Raw genomic sequence first — 15,012 nt, 5'->3', positions numbered from 1 at the left:
AACAAGAAAGCTAACCCTGTTCTCAGCTACAGAAATTGTACCTTATACAGGATCATGGTGTGCAGGGCATCACAGAATTCTTCATCATGGAAAATAGGCAGCAGACAAGAACCCCCAAAGAAGAACAAAGAACTTCACCATTCCCTGGCATTTATTCCCCGACCCTCATCACTGGTCAGCTAGCCCATGGGGAGATGACCCATCTCCCAATCCTGGGGGACCACCCATTTACTCCAGCTGTTGGTCATTAACAAGTCACTTCTATTTCTAGTATCCTTGTGGCCAAAATTTCTGATAACTCCCAAAAATATGTCACAAAGGGAAGATGGTGGCTCCCAAAACCTTGGGCACCAGGATTCTGCTGAACTAGGACCAAACTTTATGACATTTAACCTTATGCTTTTAACTTTTCACTCACTGTCTGGGAGCCAACAGGCTGGTTCATGTTGTGCAGATTCCTATGTAGGTTGTGCAGATTCTCGGCCACAGTATTCCATGTCTATATCATAAGACAAACTGAGACAGCCACCTCAAGGAAGTGATATGGGGAGCACCTTTTCCAGCGGAGCAGATGGTTGGGAATTTGCACAGATCAGTCTCCACCCATCTGCCTTCATATCTGGCTGCTCCCCCAGTAGCCAAGGCCAGTGCCATGTTAGGTGGACTTTTGTACCACATACCTATTGACATGAAGGAGAAGGGGTTACAGCCATGGAAATAAAACACGAGAGGCAGAAAAGTAATGGGAGAAGTAATGGTGGTAGCAGTCTGCAATTGCTAGCCTTCTCTTCCTTGCTTCTAAGAAGGTGGAAAGAAAAGTGGGTGTGTCTGGGTGTGCATGTGCCCATAAACACATACAGACATAAAGGAATAGAAGGAATGTTTTGTTGTTTTACTTTATTTATAATTCATGTGTGGGCTCAGTGTTTTCCCTTGCCTGTTCCAGTTATGGGGCCTTCCTGGAATTTAGCTTCAACCAGAAGCCTTTGTTGCATACATCACTTAAAATATATCCCAGATAGCTTCCAAACAGTCACCTGCTTCCTTAGATCTTTGTCAGATATGCATAATCATACACATGCATACAATTGCTCTCACTTGATTACTGATTGGTCTGTCACCTCTGAATCTTTCCTTTCATCACATATGTGCTTGCACACTTGAAATTCCACTGGTGCTACTTCTCTCTCATCCATTTGTACAGTCACATTTCCTCCTTTCTCAAGCCTTAGTAATTGTCAACAAATAAAATTATTATGATTCATGATGCAGATAATTTCACATTCCTGACAGTAACTGCAAGCTTAGTTTTTGTTACTTCAATAACTTAGTTATAAATGCATAGGTTCATGCTGTTACACTGGTTTCTCACTAATGTGGCAGGGCTGAAAATAACTTCATTTACAGTCCTGTGCACAATTGAATGTCTCTGAGCCTCAATTTGGTCTATTTCTGAAATGGGGCTATATGTTTAAAAATTCTGCCATAATTTGCTGTTTCCTTTAAAAACTGAATTCTCTTCCATGGACTTAGTAGCTGGCTTTGGGTTTTCCTTGCTTATATTTTAGCCTTTGTGTTTCTCAGCTGCAAAATAGGAATATTAATTATTTTTCAGTAACTAGCTTTATTAAACATTTGGAGGTTTGAAATTAAAAACCGTTATTCCATATATAAAGCTCAACTCAGGTGCACCTTATAATTGACTCTGTACTGCCATTTTACTGTCATTTGATAGATGAGCAAATGTATGCTGTGCTACTCATACATACTATGCTATGTATGCATTTTGAGTGAACTCCCATTGGTGGAAGGAACTGTGCAGTTTGGCTTGAGGCTTTTGACTCTCTGGCCCACAGAGTCTTGCTTAAGAACTTGCCACCTGTTCACCACTTTTTCAGGAGCCTGGTTCTTCATGATGGTGTGTGTGAGGGAGTCCCTTTTATATCCCCCATAATATATATTCCAATACTCAGGACTCCAGTTCTGCCTCAGCTGCTGACATCTGGATATCTCCAGAATGTAGTATCTAGTACTGGATGCAAGTCAGCAGAGTTACATCACTGAGGTTCTGTGAAAGAACAATGCCAGCAAAATAATGTTGACTTTCTGTGTGCATGTGCACAAGAGCATGTGCATTCTGATGGATGGATAGAACAGTCTTTTGTAGGAATTGATAGCCTCTATAGGTTTGCTTTGCAAACACAGAAAAATATAGGGTGTATTTTACAAGTAACAGAAGCTTGCGAGAACATGTCTTCTTTACTAAGGCAAATGCTGCATAGACTGGAGATGACAGTTCAGCAGAGGCATAATGTTGCCTGGCTTTTTTTTTACCTACTTCATAAGCAAAAGGATAAAATGTGGATGTATATGTTCAGGTCCTGATAGGTTAAAATACATGCCTGGATGACTGAATTGGCTTTTGTGGGCTGTAAGTGAAGGCAAGTGAGTTGTACTGCTGTTCAGTGTTTGTAGGTTTTAGTTTAAAAGATCTTAAACCTCAAGAAATGGAATTCTGTACCCATTGCTGCATTTTTCACAATGCGTAGAAGTCTATATTGTATTTGTAATCTGGTCTGTGTGGATTCTGCACAAGCTTATAAACATAAAACAAAATTTCATTATTTAGAATCTGAGAAGCTAGAGGGGAACCTAACCAGAATTTTCCAGTATTCAGAGATCTCAACTTCAATAATGAAACAAATAACAAAAAGACAGCTGTTCAAGCCCCTGAAAAGGGGTATATTGCACCAATGTAATATTCTTGCTGTGTCTTAAAACCCTGTGTTCCTTGAACGACTCAGAAGCGAGGCAGTCCATATAAGCTCTTTGGAAGTTTTAGAAGCACATCAGAAATGGTATATTAGTGCAGCTGCCCTTTGTTCTGCTTCTTGGCTTTATGCTATTTTCTGATCCTCCTTATTGTAGTTGTATTATTCCTATCCATGAGTACTAGAACTTGAATATATTATGGAAAATAAAAAAGAATATGGTAAGTTTCACCACTTAATTCAAGTTGCGGGTAGAGGTTCCATAGTTTTACATCAGAGAATTCACTTACTTTCTGTAGCTGCTGTTGCAGGAGGACTTCAAAGAACCCATATTCTTTTGGATTACAGCAGAAATAATTGTGTACTTTAGCTCTCTTCTGTTGATATCAGTGCTCAGAATTTACCAGATTAATTTTGAATTAGCCATGAAAAAAGCTTATTTCATGGCTTGAAAGTACATAGGATATGTAATACAGAATAATATTTCTAGTTTTGGAATGTGGTTTTATAGACTAAGTTCAGTTTCTGGGTTGAAATGCTGCTAAGCTAAGAAAAGATAGAATGCTCTTCTCTCTACCATAAAATGAATTTGAATAGAGGTTTATGAGGTTTCAGGAGGTGGGTACTGTACAAGCCTTGCAGCTTCTACTTCCTGTTGTTAATTGGTTTGAATAAAATGAGAATTTTATTCCATGCATTCACATTGAAATATTATTTAACTTGTTCCTTCTGAATTCTTCAGTGTCTTGCTGAATTAGCAACACAGAGTTAACTGTGAATGCTTGTGTCTAAAGAAATGTGGAAAACTCATACGAAGAAATAATGCCGAAGAAAAAGTGATTGTGACCTAGTTTATAGTATCTTCCATTACCTAGCACTGTACATATTTATTAATAAAAATTCACATCTTAAATGCTTGGCTATGCATTTTTAATACATCAATTAAAACACTGTGCACTACATACCAGGCACTTCCATAAGTTATTAACATAATGGCTTAATGTTAAATTTAAAACACTAAGTGCAAGTTCTTGTCTATATTAAAACATGCTGTACAAAAGAAGACTGTAGTCCCCCAATGAGCTTTTTGCATTTAATGTAACTTTTGGACCTGGTTCATACAATATGGCAACCCACCATGGGTGATCAGTCCTAATAGGTTGCCATGTAAGCCCAGCACAGGTTGTGCAGAATGGCTTACTTTTCACAAACACTTCCCTGGGAATCCATGGCTTGTTTTAGAATTGTTGACAGCCATGATGGCTTGTTGTGTCATCCAAACCTGGCAGGGCAATATTATCATGGGCTGCAGAAATCATCCAGCCAGAGCAACATACTCTCTTGTTGCTACTCATCGTCTTTTTTCTGCTGCCAGCCTAATCCCTGGTCAGTGCTATCTGGCCTGGCGTAAGGTCCAGGGCATGGGTGGCAGAAACCTAGACAGAGACACCAGGACCCAGGCAACACAGTCAATATGGTATAAGGCCAGAGTCCATTCCCAAACAAATTCAAGTTGCACTCCAGAAAAGTCAAGAGCAAACCGGGAGCAAACAGGGAAGCAAACAAAGCATAGTTCCATAAAGAAGACCATGGTAAAAAATGAGTCAGAATTTGGGAGTCAGAAATTGCACCCTTGTAAGCCGCCCCAAGGCTTTCTGCGATGGGGGTGGCATAAAAATGTTATAACTAACTACCTGTACAAAGGAATGGGTACCTTGAAGCAGGAGCAAGGTCTAACACAGGAAAGGGCTTCAGACACTGAAAAGCCAGGTTTTCTGAGCCACCTCTTATATAGCCTTTCTCCCAGGATTCCCAGGTGGTGCTCATGAAGGACCTGGAAGCTGCAGTAGAATCTGGGACTCTGTATTTACCAGGGCAGGAAGGAGCTCTGAAGCTGCCCAGATCCTGATACCTAGTCAAAATCATGAATATCAAGATGTGAGAGCTACCAATAAAGGAAGCAACAAGTAGGTAGGATAGAAAGGAATGGAAAAGTACTTTGTAAACTATAAAATGGAACAGCTTCTAATATGCAGCCTCCAAAATTAAATTGACCAGGATGCAAGGGAATATTCATAAAGATCAGTCAGTCATCTTGCAATAGTGAAATTTTCCAGCTGAACAAAAACTGGTGAACATATTCTGTTTCTTAAAGTTCTGAAATTAATTCCGTTGGCCATCTGATGTTTGGGGGTGGTGAAGAAGTTCCCTTGGTAGCCAGCAGCTTTACTGTTCTAATTGCAGAAAGGGTGTGAAGCAATGAGGAATTTTGCTACAGAGGCAGCTAAATTATGTGGTGGGGGCAGCTGGAGGAGTAAGGGGAATGAGTGGGAAAACAAGCCATAGTAGACAGAATCATCTGTAGTCGGTACTGTGGGTAGTTCAGTGAACAAACAACCTGTGAGAGCTTATTAGTAGAGCAGTTTAGCATAATTTGCCCTTGAAATTAGTGTGATTTTTTGGTGCATTTCAATTTAGATATGCCAAATTGTAAGTTGCACTAATGGTTCAGAATGAAATCCATGTTTGCTCCTTCCACATATACAGATAAAACAAGATTTTGAGCTGCAACTCTGCTTTTATATGTGTTATTCCTAAGAGGGAGAGTCTGGAGAGGCAAAGTGGTTGACTGTAACAGTCCATTTTTAGGCAAGGTTCTTGTTTGGGTCTTTTATCTCCTGGATGGATTCATGATATGGATTATTGTGTCAGGTCAGATTTTCAGATGGGAATGGACTTCATGGATTACCTATGTGGGGAACTAGACTAAGGGTATATGTCTCTGCAGATTTTCATGGACCTGTCAGCAACTTTCAATACTATTGGCTATGTTATCTTCCACACTGTTTTCCTGGGACTTAAGGGCATGGTGTTAAACCAACTTCAGTCCTTCCACCATGGATGGTTTCAGAAAGCAGTCATGGGGACTCCTATTCAACACTTTGGCCATTAAGCCATGAAATTCTCCTAGGTCCATCTTGTCCCAGTGCTTTTCACATATCAATATGATACTGTCAGAAGAAGAAATTATGGAATTTGTTGTTAATTGTACTTGATATCAAAATGAATCCAAGTCTCCTTCCTATCTTACTTCAAGAAGTCTGTAGAAGTTCTGAACAAGATAAGCAAAATAATTGAAGCTTAATCCAGATAAGACATATGCATACATAGTCAGTAGAGCTAGCCTTTAATAAAGATTAAACCAGTGTTAGATAATGTAATGCTCCCATGAAAGATGGGTTCATAGTCTGGAGTTGTTCAGGACATAACTTCCATCTTAAAGGCTCAGATATCAGCTAAAGCATGCCAGGGCTTGCTTTAGGCTATGCATGAACGGTACCTGTTTCTGGAGGCTGCTGATCTGGGCATAGCGAAACATTTCTTTCTTATGTCTGTGAAAATTGCTTGAAAAAATTGGCCTAGAACTCAGAGGCTACTTTACTAATGGGGCTGTGTAATAGATACGTGTTACTCCTTTTGCTAAAACAACTAGCTTCCAAATTTTTATAGGCTGGTGCTGAATTTTAAACCCCATAACAGTTTCGACCAGATATCTGAAAGGCCACTATCACTGGTACAAACTCTCTTGTTTATTGGAATCATCTTCAGAAGCTCCCTCCTGCTCTCCTTAAATATTCTAAAATATATTCTAAAAAAAGGATCAGGGAGACATCCTTTTCAGTGATGTTGACAATGCCCTGCTATTCTATCTTGGGCGAAGTTTATATTGTGTACTCTTTAATTAACCTTTACTGTCAATTTGGGCAGTAGGTTAGATCCAGCTGTCATGCAGTAAGACTTCCCTGTTTTTCTAACCCCTTAGAGTCTCCACAGCTGTTTCACATCTGCTCCAGAAGACACCCCCAAGCCAACTTGGACTTTGGTCTCTTAATCACATCTTTTCCTGAGGATGCCTAGCAGCTACTCTTTTTAGCCTTGCTATTTTTCTCTTCACCTTACTGGTGCTGTTAATCCCATTTTAATTTCTTTTTTATAAAATAAGGTGAAGCTGCAATCTTGTATGCACTTACATGGGTATAAGTCCTAGTGGGCTCAGTAGTGGTACATGTAGGATATATTGCATATAGGTATGAAAAATTCTTTTTCAAACCTTCAGCTCTTTGTAGAGCTCAACAGATAGATCTGGGCAGATTATTACTTCTCCATCGAACCAAGAAGGTTCAGAGTCTAAAATAAAGAATATTTAAGTGGCCCTGATCTATTTGGATAGGCTACAGCATCTATGAATGTATGTACCTCCCATGAAATAATGACTCAGTTAAAAGTTTAGCATTCATTATAAGTTGTAGACTTAGGATCATCACCCTAGTATTGTTTACTCTGGCTGGTAGTGCTTCTGAGTTTGCCAGAACATGCTATGCCATATCTTTTACAAGTTGTGCTTGGGACTGTTCTTGAAAGATAAATTACACACTAAGTAGCTAGCATATAGCTTAGCCTTACTTTTCTTTTTTTTTACTACCTTCAATTAAAATTCTAGGTTAGGGCCACCATGTGTGAGTTGGGGAGATTTAAGCCTTCCCAACCAGCTAAAATTGTATGCTCACCACAGCCACTGATGTAGAACCTAAAAAAGGGGGGAAAGCCATCATTAGGGCGTTTTTTTGTATGCAGTACTAATTTTTCAGTTAATAAGACAATGCAACATCAGCTTAAATACCCAGAAAACAGCTAGTAATGTCCTAACCTGGTCTTCTGTTGGAACACTTAACTGTCCACAAGGACATGGTCAACATGAAACAGTCTCAGTGTCCATTTACTGGGCATATTCACTTCAAACTTGGCAATTTTTTTTCATAATGTACTTTGGCAATATGTATATTGCAGGATCAGGCTCAACAGCAGTGATGATGATAGACCTGTTGTAGTAGGTGAAAATGCATATTGATAAAAAAAACTTTTAAACTGAACTCAGTGTTCTTCTACATCGCTTGGACTCATGCGGATAATGGCAGTCCTGGTTGTGTTCAAGATCAGCGCTTGGTTGTTAGACAGACATTCCTATATTGGGAACTGAACAAAGACTGTGAATATTTTGTCTTTTCTCTTGTCTGTTTCCTTCTCCCTATGTTTGCTGCTTATGGGTTTTGCAGAGTCAAAGTACAGGGACCAGGTAAGCTTAATTGTTGCAATATGTTTTTACAGATCAAAAGGCTTAGAGCAGAAGACTTTGAAAAATCCTTGGTCCTGAAATTCCTGAAAACAAATAAGGAAACACATGTCTCTTGAGGACAATATAGCAGAGATGTAAAAACCTGTTTTATACTCTGAAAGGATTCTGTGAGCCACTGTAACCTCCCAGAGGGAAATAACCACATGTAGATATCTAGATTCTGCAATGGACTACAGCATGGAGCTTATTGTTGCTGCATTGGTAGATGATTTTGGTTTCTGCAGGAAGTGCACCTGTAAGCTTTTATAGCAATAACATGTAATACATACTTATACACTCTCACAGTATAGTATAAAAAGTTGTATCATTACATGTCCAGTTCCAGTTCTTCTGGCTAAAGATAGTGTTTAGCTTGTATGCCTTATTCTTTGGATATGCTATTTTCTATGAGGACCCATTCCCAAAATACATGATTGTCAGTGGGTGATAAAAGGTAATGGTTTCCCCATGACATTAAAGTCCAGTCATGTCTGACTCTTGGGGGCAGTGCTCATCTCCGTTTCCTAGCTGAGGGAGCCAGTGTTTGTCCGCAGACGGTTTCCATGGTCGTGTAGCCAGCCTGATTAAACAGCGAAGTGCACGGAACACTGTTACCTTCCCACTGAAGTGGTACCTTTTTATCTACTTGAATTTGTATGCTTTCAAACTGCAAGGTTGGCAGGAGCTGGGACAGAATACGGGAGCTCACCCTGCCTGCGGATTTGAACTGTTGACCTTTCTATTAACCAGCCCAGTGGCTCGGTGGTTTAACCCACTGTGCCACTGCATCCCTTTTCAGTGGGTGACAGCAACCTTTAAATAAGCCTCAGTGTTCTGCAGGTCTGAATCTGTGTCAGTGCTTCCTAAAGATACTTGCTATTCCTCATTTGTATTCATTTGTCTACTCCGTGAGCTACACATTTGCATTCCACCATTTTGCTGTAGAAAATCTTAGATTTGCTGCTTATATTTGCTTAGAAACTGCATAGGTTTTCTTTTGATGTTTCCCCATAGCCTTGCATATATCTAGACTTACTAGGCTCCCTTGGTAGCTAGTGTCCTAGATGGTCTTTAATATACTGGAATAGAAGTTCTTTAAGGAGGACCACTGTTGTAATTCCATTAAACCTGTGCATGACCATATGAGCAGCTTTTCTTTTGGAGGGCACATGGGTAGCATTTGAACTGTGCACATCTTCATGCGATGAACAATTATATGATAGAGTAGTGCGATCCCGTTTATTCTTCGTTGTGGTCTTTGTGCGTCACACGTTATGGGTGCTGCGCCTGTGCATTGCCTGCAGCCGGGAAAAATTCATAGCTTTAATGGATTTTGACAAGAACGCCGCACCTCTCCCCCGCTATGGTATAAAGGACAGAGCGCCCACCATTTTCCCAGTCTTCTTTGGACCGCCGATTGCTTTGCCTCAAGCCATTCGTTACTCTCTCTACTCTATTGCATATTACCTTGTTCTTCTTGTTTGCTGATTCTCACAGTTCTTCTCTTGTTAGAAATCCTCTCCAACTTCAAATCCTTACCTTCCGTTAGAACAGATTTTCTCTTCCCCTTTTCCCCCTTCTCCTCGTCCCCACTCTGTATTTCATAACTTTCCTATCTTCTATAGTTCTTATTCTTCCATTCGCTATCCATTCTTCTTGCGTGCGGCTTTTCGAAAGTGCTCGAAGTGTGGGGCCAAAATGTCTCCTACGGACCCACATGAGCGATGCTCAGAGAAGGACATCGGACTGACAAATGTGGCCACTGTCAATCATTCACCAAACAAGCGCGCAAGAATCGAGAAAATCGGCTGAGGAAGATCCTTTGGGATCAGGCCCTCATTGCCTCTGACAAGCTTGCCGCCCAGGCCTCTTCTACAGGGCCACCCATGGTGTCCTCCTTTCGTCCACCATCCGAGGGGGCTGCTTCCAAGGAGACCACTCGCTCTTCCTCATTCCAAAAACAAAAGTAGAAGCGGAAGCACACTGGGCCTGAGGATCCGTTGACTACGAAAAAGTCTAAGAAGACTAAAGTTGACAAGGCCGAGCGTGGCCAGTGTAAGCTTGCCCAGGAGCCTCGCAGGGACTTGGGCTCGATCGCCCCATTGGTCCCAACCTCCAGTTTGTTCAGTGGTACCAACATGGAGTCTCTCCGTAGTGTTGCAAGCTCTTACTAAAGCTCCCTTCGAACCTTTAGCTATCACTGACTTATGCTTGCTGTCTTGGAAAATAGCTTTTCTTGTCACCATCACTTCAGCTAGGCGGGCGAGTGAACTATGTGCTTTTCGTGTTGACCCTCCTTACCGCAACTTTCATAAGGAGAAGGTCGTTCTCTGGACTGATCCTACATTCCTTCCTAAAGTCACTACACCCTTTCACGTCAATCAGGACATTGTTCTGCCAGCCTTCTTCCCTTCACCCTCATCACTGATAGAAAAATCTCTCCATTCACTTGATGTAAGGCACTGCTTGGCTTTCTATTGGTCCCGTACGGAGAACTTCAGAAAGACCAGATGCCTTTTTATTAAATACTCGAAACATGATAAAGGCTTGGTTGTTTCTTCCCAAAGACTCTCCAGATGGATCATCCAGACCATTGAATTGACATATCAGTTGTCAAAGCTAGAACTCCGTGTCATGCCCAAGGGTCATTCTACTAGAGCTGTGGTAGCTTCTTCAGCTTTTTCTGCTGGCATCCCATTGCCTTACTTCTGCAAGGCGGCAACATGGACAACCCATTGCACATTTACTAGACACTATAGACTTGATGTCCGTGCCAAACATGACTGCTCCTTTGGTCGTGCTGTCCTTTCTTCAATTCTTCACTGATGACACCATCCGGCCTCCGGGTTGGTAAGCTTACTAGTCATCCATAATGTGTGATGCACAGAGACCATGACAAAGAAAGGCAGGTTGCTTACCTGTAACTGTCGTTCTTCAAATGGTCATCTGTGCATTCACATAACCCACCCGCTGGCCCCACTCGGTGTCAATGCCTGGATTTGTGAAGGTTTTTTTCCCTTCTATGCAACCACTGAATATTTTATTTTCATTTTATTAGTATGTTCTTTTTTAAAATTCTCTTCACTGGTGTCGTCTGACACTGACCGCTTATCCATCAGGAGGCAATCGGATGGTCTCCATGAGACTGGGGAAAATGGCAGGCGCTCCGCCCTTTATACCATAGCGAGGGAGGGGTGCGGAGTTCCCGCCTAAATCCGTTAAAGCTTTGGATTTTTCCCAGCTGCAGGCACTGCGCAGGCACAGCACCCATAATGTGTGAATGCACAGATGACCACTCGAAGAATGACAATTACAGGTAAGCAACCTGCCTTTCTCTGGGACCTCTTGATGGCTTTTGATACCATTGACATGCTGTTTGTTCTGTTGTCCAAACCCAGCAAAGGTATGTTGTTAGTATAATGTTGAGGGTAGTATAACTACCCTCAACATTATAACTTTCTTGGTTTCTGAGTGGTTTGTTAACCGTGCCAGGAGCCCATCATTAGTTTTGGATGCCTCAGCAAGCTGCAGTCACATATTGGATATTCAGAAGTCACTTAGCACATGCTGACATGTACCACAAACTGCCATGGAGTAAATAATGCATGGTGGCTTCAGTGATCATGTGAACCTAGTTTCAGTGCAGGGGATACCTGGGGCAGCAGATGTATCCCAAGAAATCATAGGATCATGTCACAGAAAGGGGGAAACAAGCCCTTTCTGGTAAGTGTTCTCATACTTAGGCAGGTTGACTCCATGCCAAAGTGAGGCTAGAAATAACTTGAAATAAATGGCTGATTGGAAGCAGCCCTTCCCAAAGTTCTTGGAATGGTACTTCCCAAATGCTTCCTAACAAAAGCTGCCTTTACTGACCATTTTTGTGATCTCACAAAAAATTAAAGTCAAGCCATGGTCAATGCTAAATGTCTCACTGTGGGAGAGGGGGAAGGCCTTTTGCAGCTGTTCTCAAGTGCTGCTTTGGAACTTTGGGTGCCTGGGAAAGGCAGACACCTGCTAGTCCCTGGACGGGAGTGGCAAGCCTCTCTGCCATTCTTGCCAGGTGTGTCTCTGGTTGTTGACTCAACCCTGGGTTATTTGGTCGTTTGGGTTCAGGCAAAACAAGCCACTGTGAGTTGATTTAACCCTTCACCATGGTAGGGCAAGTTGGGATGGGTTTAGAAGCCAAGATCCCAAGACATCCTGAGAGCCAGTGTGGTGTAGTAGTTAAGAGTGTGGAACTGGGACTCAGACAATCTTGGTTCAAGTCCCCGCTCAGCCATGGAGCCAACTGGATGACTTTGGGCCAGTCACAGACTCTCAGTCCAACGTACTTCACAGGGTTGTTGTTGTGGGGATAAGATGGGGGAGGAGAATGATGTAAGTTGCCTTGAGCCCTTTGTAGGAAAAAGGATATAAATCCAAAAATAAATAAATAAAATGTGGAAAGAGTTCTTGTTTCAGATGACACATTATACTACTGTGACTAATAAACCACTATGACTTGATGTTATGCAGACCAAGTAAGCATTTGAGATTATTTTAGGCACCCATGCTATTTATTTGTAATCCGATATGGTACATTTTGCAAATCCTGATTAAAAGTTTATGTAAGTAGCTTTGACGTTTTATTACAGAAGACATGACCAAAAACTAGCAATGTGCAAATTGTCTTAAAAATGACCCTGTTTACTATTAATCCATTTGTGTGGGTGTAAGTTGCATTTAAACTCTGTATGTGTTCAGTAATGCTTGCTTGAATTAATCCTTTACTGCCACAGCTGTGCTTTAGACTACTATTGTACAGGTCAGGATCATATCCACAAATGCCAATCTAAGATTAACTTTTCTTATAAAGATGGAAGTATTGAGCATGTTATAAAGAAATATCTGAGTGTTGAGTCTATGGTAGCTATTGCATATTTGTATTATATTCCCAATAAATTGCAGTCTGGCCAAATTGTTCTGTGTAAAGGAGTAGAAACTTAAAATCTGGGATATTTAAATAGAATATCTCACTACTTACACAGTTCCGAGATATGTGGAAGTAAAGTAATTTCTTTCAGACTCAGAGATGAATTCCAGTTTGAAAATGTTATTGGGGAATATATTGCCATGGTGGGCAGGGCCAAATATAGTAGCATATTTGAATATAAAACTTTTACTGTCTTTAATTAAGCTTCAGGGGAGGCATTGTGACAGTTTAGAATTGGGGGTGGGGATGCACTGTACAAAATCTGGGAAACAACCAAATAATAGGTAGTCAGTGAAAGGGGATAGGTCCAGGAGGTGGGCCTATGGCCATTTGAGGAAGTGTGGGAAGGCAGAACTAGGACCCCTGATTTACAGTATGAGCAACAAATCCTCAAACTTCAGTCTTGTGTTTCTATGAATTGAACTGTTCTTGCATAGCTGAATAGAATGTAAATCCTTGAAACAAATTCTGAGTAATGGGTATTTCAGTTTTCTCCTTATGAAGTCCATTGCACCAGTATTTTTCTTTATGCCATGAAAGTTAAGAAAGTTGTGCTTGCTAAGTTGTTGCCCTTGGCTTTTCTTGTCTTTTTAAGTTTTTTTTTTTAAGAAGATACAATTTTGCAATTTAATTTTAATATGTTATGATCTGTGCGAAACATCATATACGTTTTTGAAGGATCACTTGTTTACATTTTATGAATTTTACATATTTTATTAATATCAGTATTTTAAAATGTCTTTAAATACATGAATTACATGCATTCATAATAAAATGCAGACTAGCTTTGAGATGGGGTTGAGAAATTATTTTAATTGTGGATAGCTTCTCTTTTTGAAGAGCATAAATCCAGATTAAATAAGACTGAATTATCTGGTTGTGAATTAGTTAATTTTTTTGTGTATTCCTTCCTTAATATTAACTTTGCTCTTATGAGTTAGAGGAGTTTTTTTTTTTTTTAATTCCAATTTTTGGATGTTTTCTCTTTCAGGATAACATTTTGCCATCTGCCTTTCCAGAGTAAATGGCTGTATGTGGGCACTGAAAGAGGAAATATACACATTGTCAATGTAGAGTCCTTCTCCCTCTCAGGCTACGTCATAATGTGGAATAAAGCCATTGAACTGTGAGTATGGTCTAGGTGAAAAAGGTTTGGTTTGGTTTGGTTTGTTCGGACACTATTCTTTCTATAAGTATGATCCCAGTTGACAGGATATACCATGTATAAATGCTTCAGAAATATATTGTTTTGGTAAAACATGACCACTGATTTGTCATCTATGTATATGTATGGTCTAAAATTATAATTTGTCTCAGGAGAAAAATCAAGAATGTATAAAAATGAAATTTCATCGAATGCTAGATCCTACTATATTGAATGGGGCTAGCTCCTAGGCAAGTGTTGATGTGCTTAGAGACTTAGTCATGCTTTATTTTATATAAAATCATAGTTTCAGCATACCTGCAATATAATTTATTAGAAATGCTATCTAATTTAGAGATGGTATAGAGATAGAGATTATGTACCTGTAGTACATAATGAACTGTCACATTTAAAAGTGCCATTTTAGGTATGGCTAGAATGGCAGTACATAGTAGGAGAGAGAGGAGGAGCACTCTAATAGTCCCTGGACAGCATCAGAATTGTGGGGTGGGAAGAAGTGGAAGTAGAATTTTCTTACCTGTGTATGGCTTCTAGCTAGTGTGAAAAGCTTCATGGCAGCTCTTCTCCCAAGGTCAGAGTTGCAGTCCAAGGTTAGGAGGAAGTAAGGGTCATGGGCTAGTGTCTGAAGAAAGAACCCATGGATCTCTTGGATCCATTGGTTTCTTAGCTTCCACCCCTACCCACAGCAAGGAAAGTACGTTAAACTCAGAAGTCCATCTAATAATGTTGTTTGGGAAGAATACGAGACATAAAAAGTTCTGTTATTACTTCTGTAGTTTAAAAGCGACTCTGTCCCACAAGACAATATAAATCCTATTGGATTGCATTCTTAGAAAATATATTTAAAACACATCTTCTGGATTACTTTTTCTGAGAAATAAAATGAAATAGTTCACATTTCCTATAATCTTCAATAAAATATAATCAGATG

The 15,012-nt window shown here is 40.3% G+C and overlaps 1 protein-coding gene across 9 annotated transcripts in view; it reads left to right on the top strand.

The window, feature by feature from the left end:
* The window catches only part of STXBP5 (syntaxin binding protein 5), a 159,264-nt gene that overhangs the window by 34,485 nt on the left and 109,767 nt on the right, over positions 1-15,012 (top strand). For all 9 annotated transcript variants that reach the window (XM_044423071.1, XM_044423062.1, XM_044423096.1 and 6 more), the window contains exon 5: positions 13,908-14,042. In XM_044423071.1, coding sequence (XP_044279006.1) covers positions 13,908-14,042 — 135 coding nt within the window. The remainder of the gene's footprint in view (positions 1-13,907; positions 14,043-15,012) is intronic.

This window comes from Varanus komodoensis, unplaced genomic scaffold (genome assembly GCF_004798865.1).
Source record: "Varanus komodoensis strain SLA01 unplaced genomic scaffold, ASM479886v1 scaffold1, whole genome shotgun sequence".
Classification (NCBI taxonomy): Eukaryota; Metazoa; Chordata; class Lepidosauria; order Squamata; family Varanidae; genus Varanus; species Varanus komodoensis.
The sequence above is the reverse complement of the archived record's forward strand: the minus strand, read 5'-3'. Positions and strand labels throughout refer to the sequence as shown.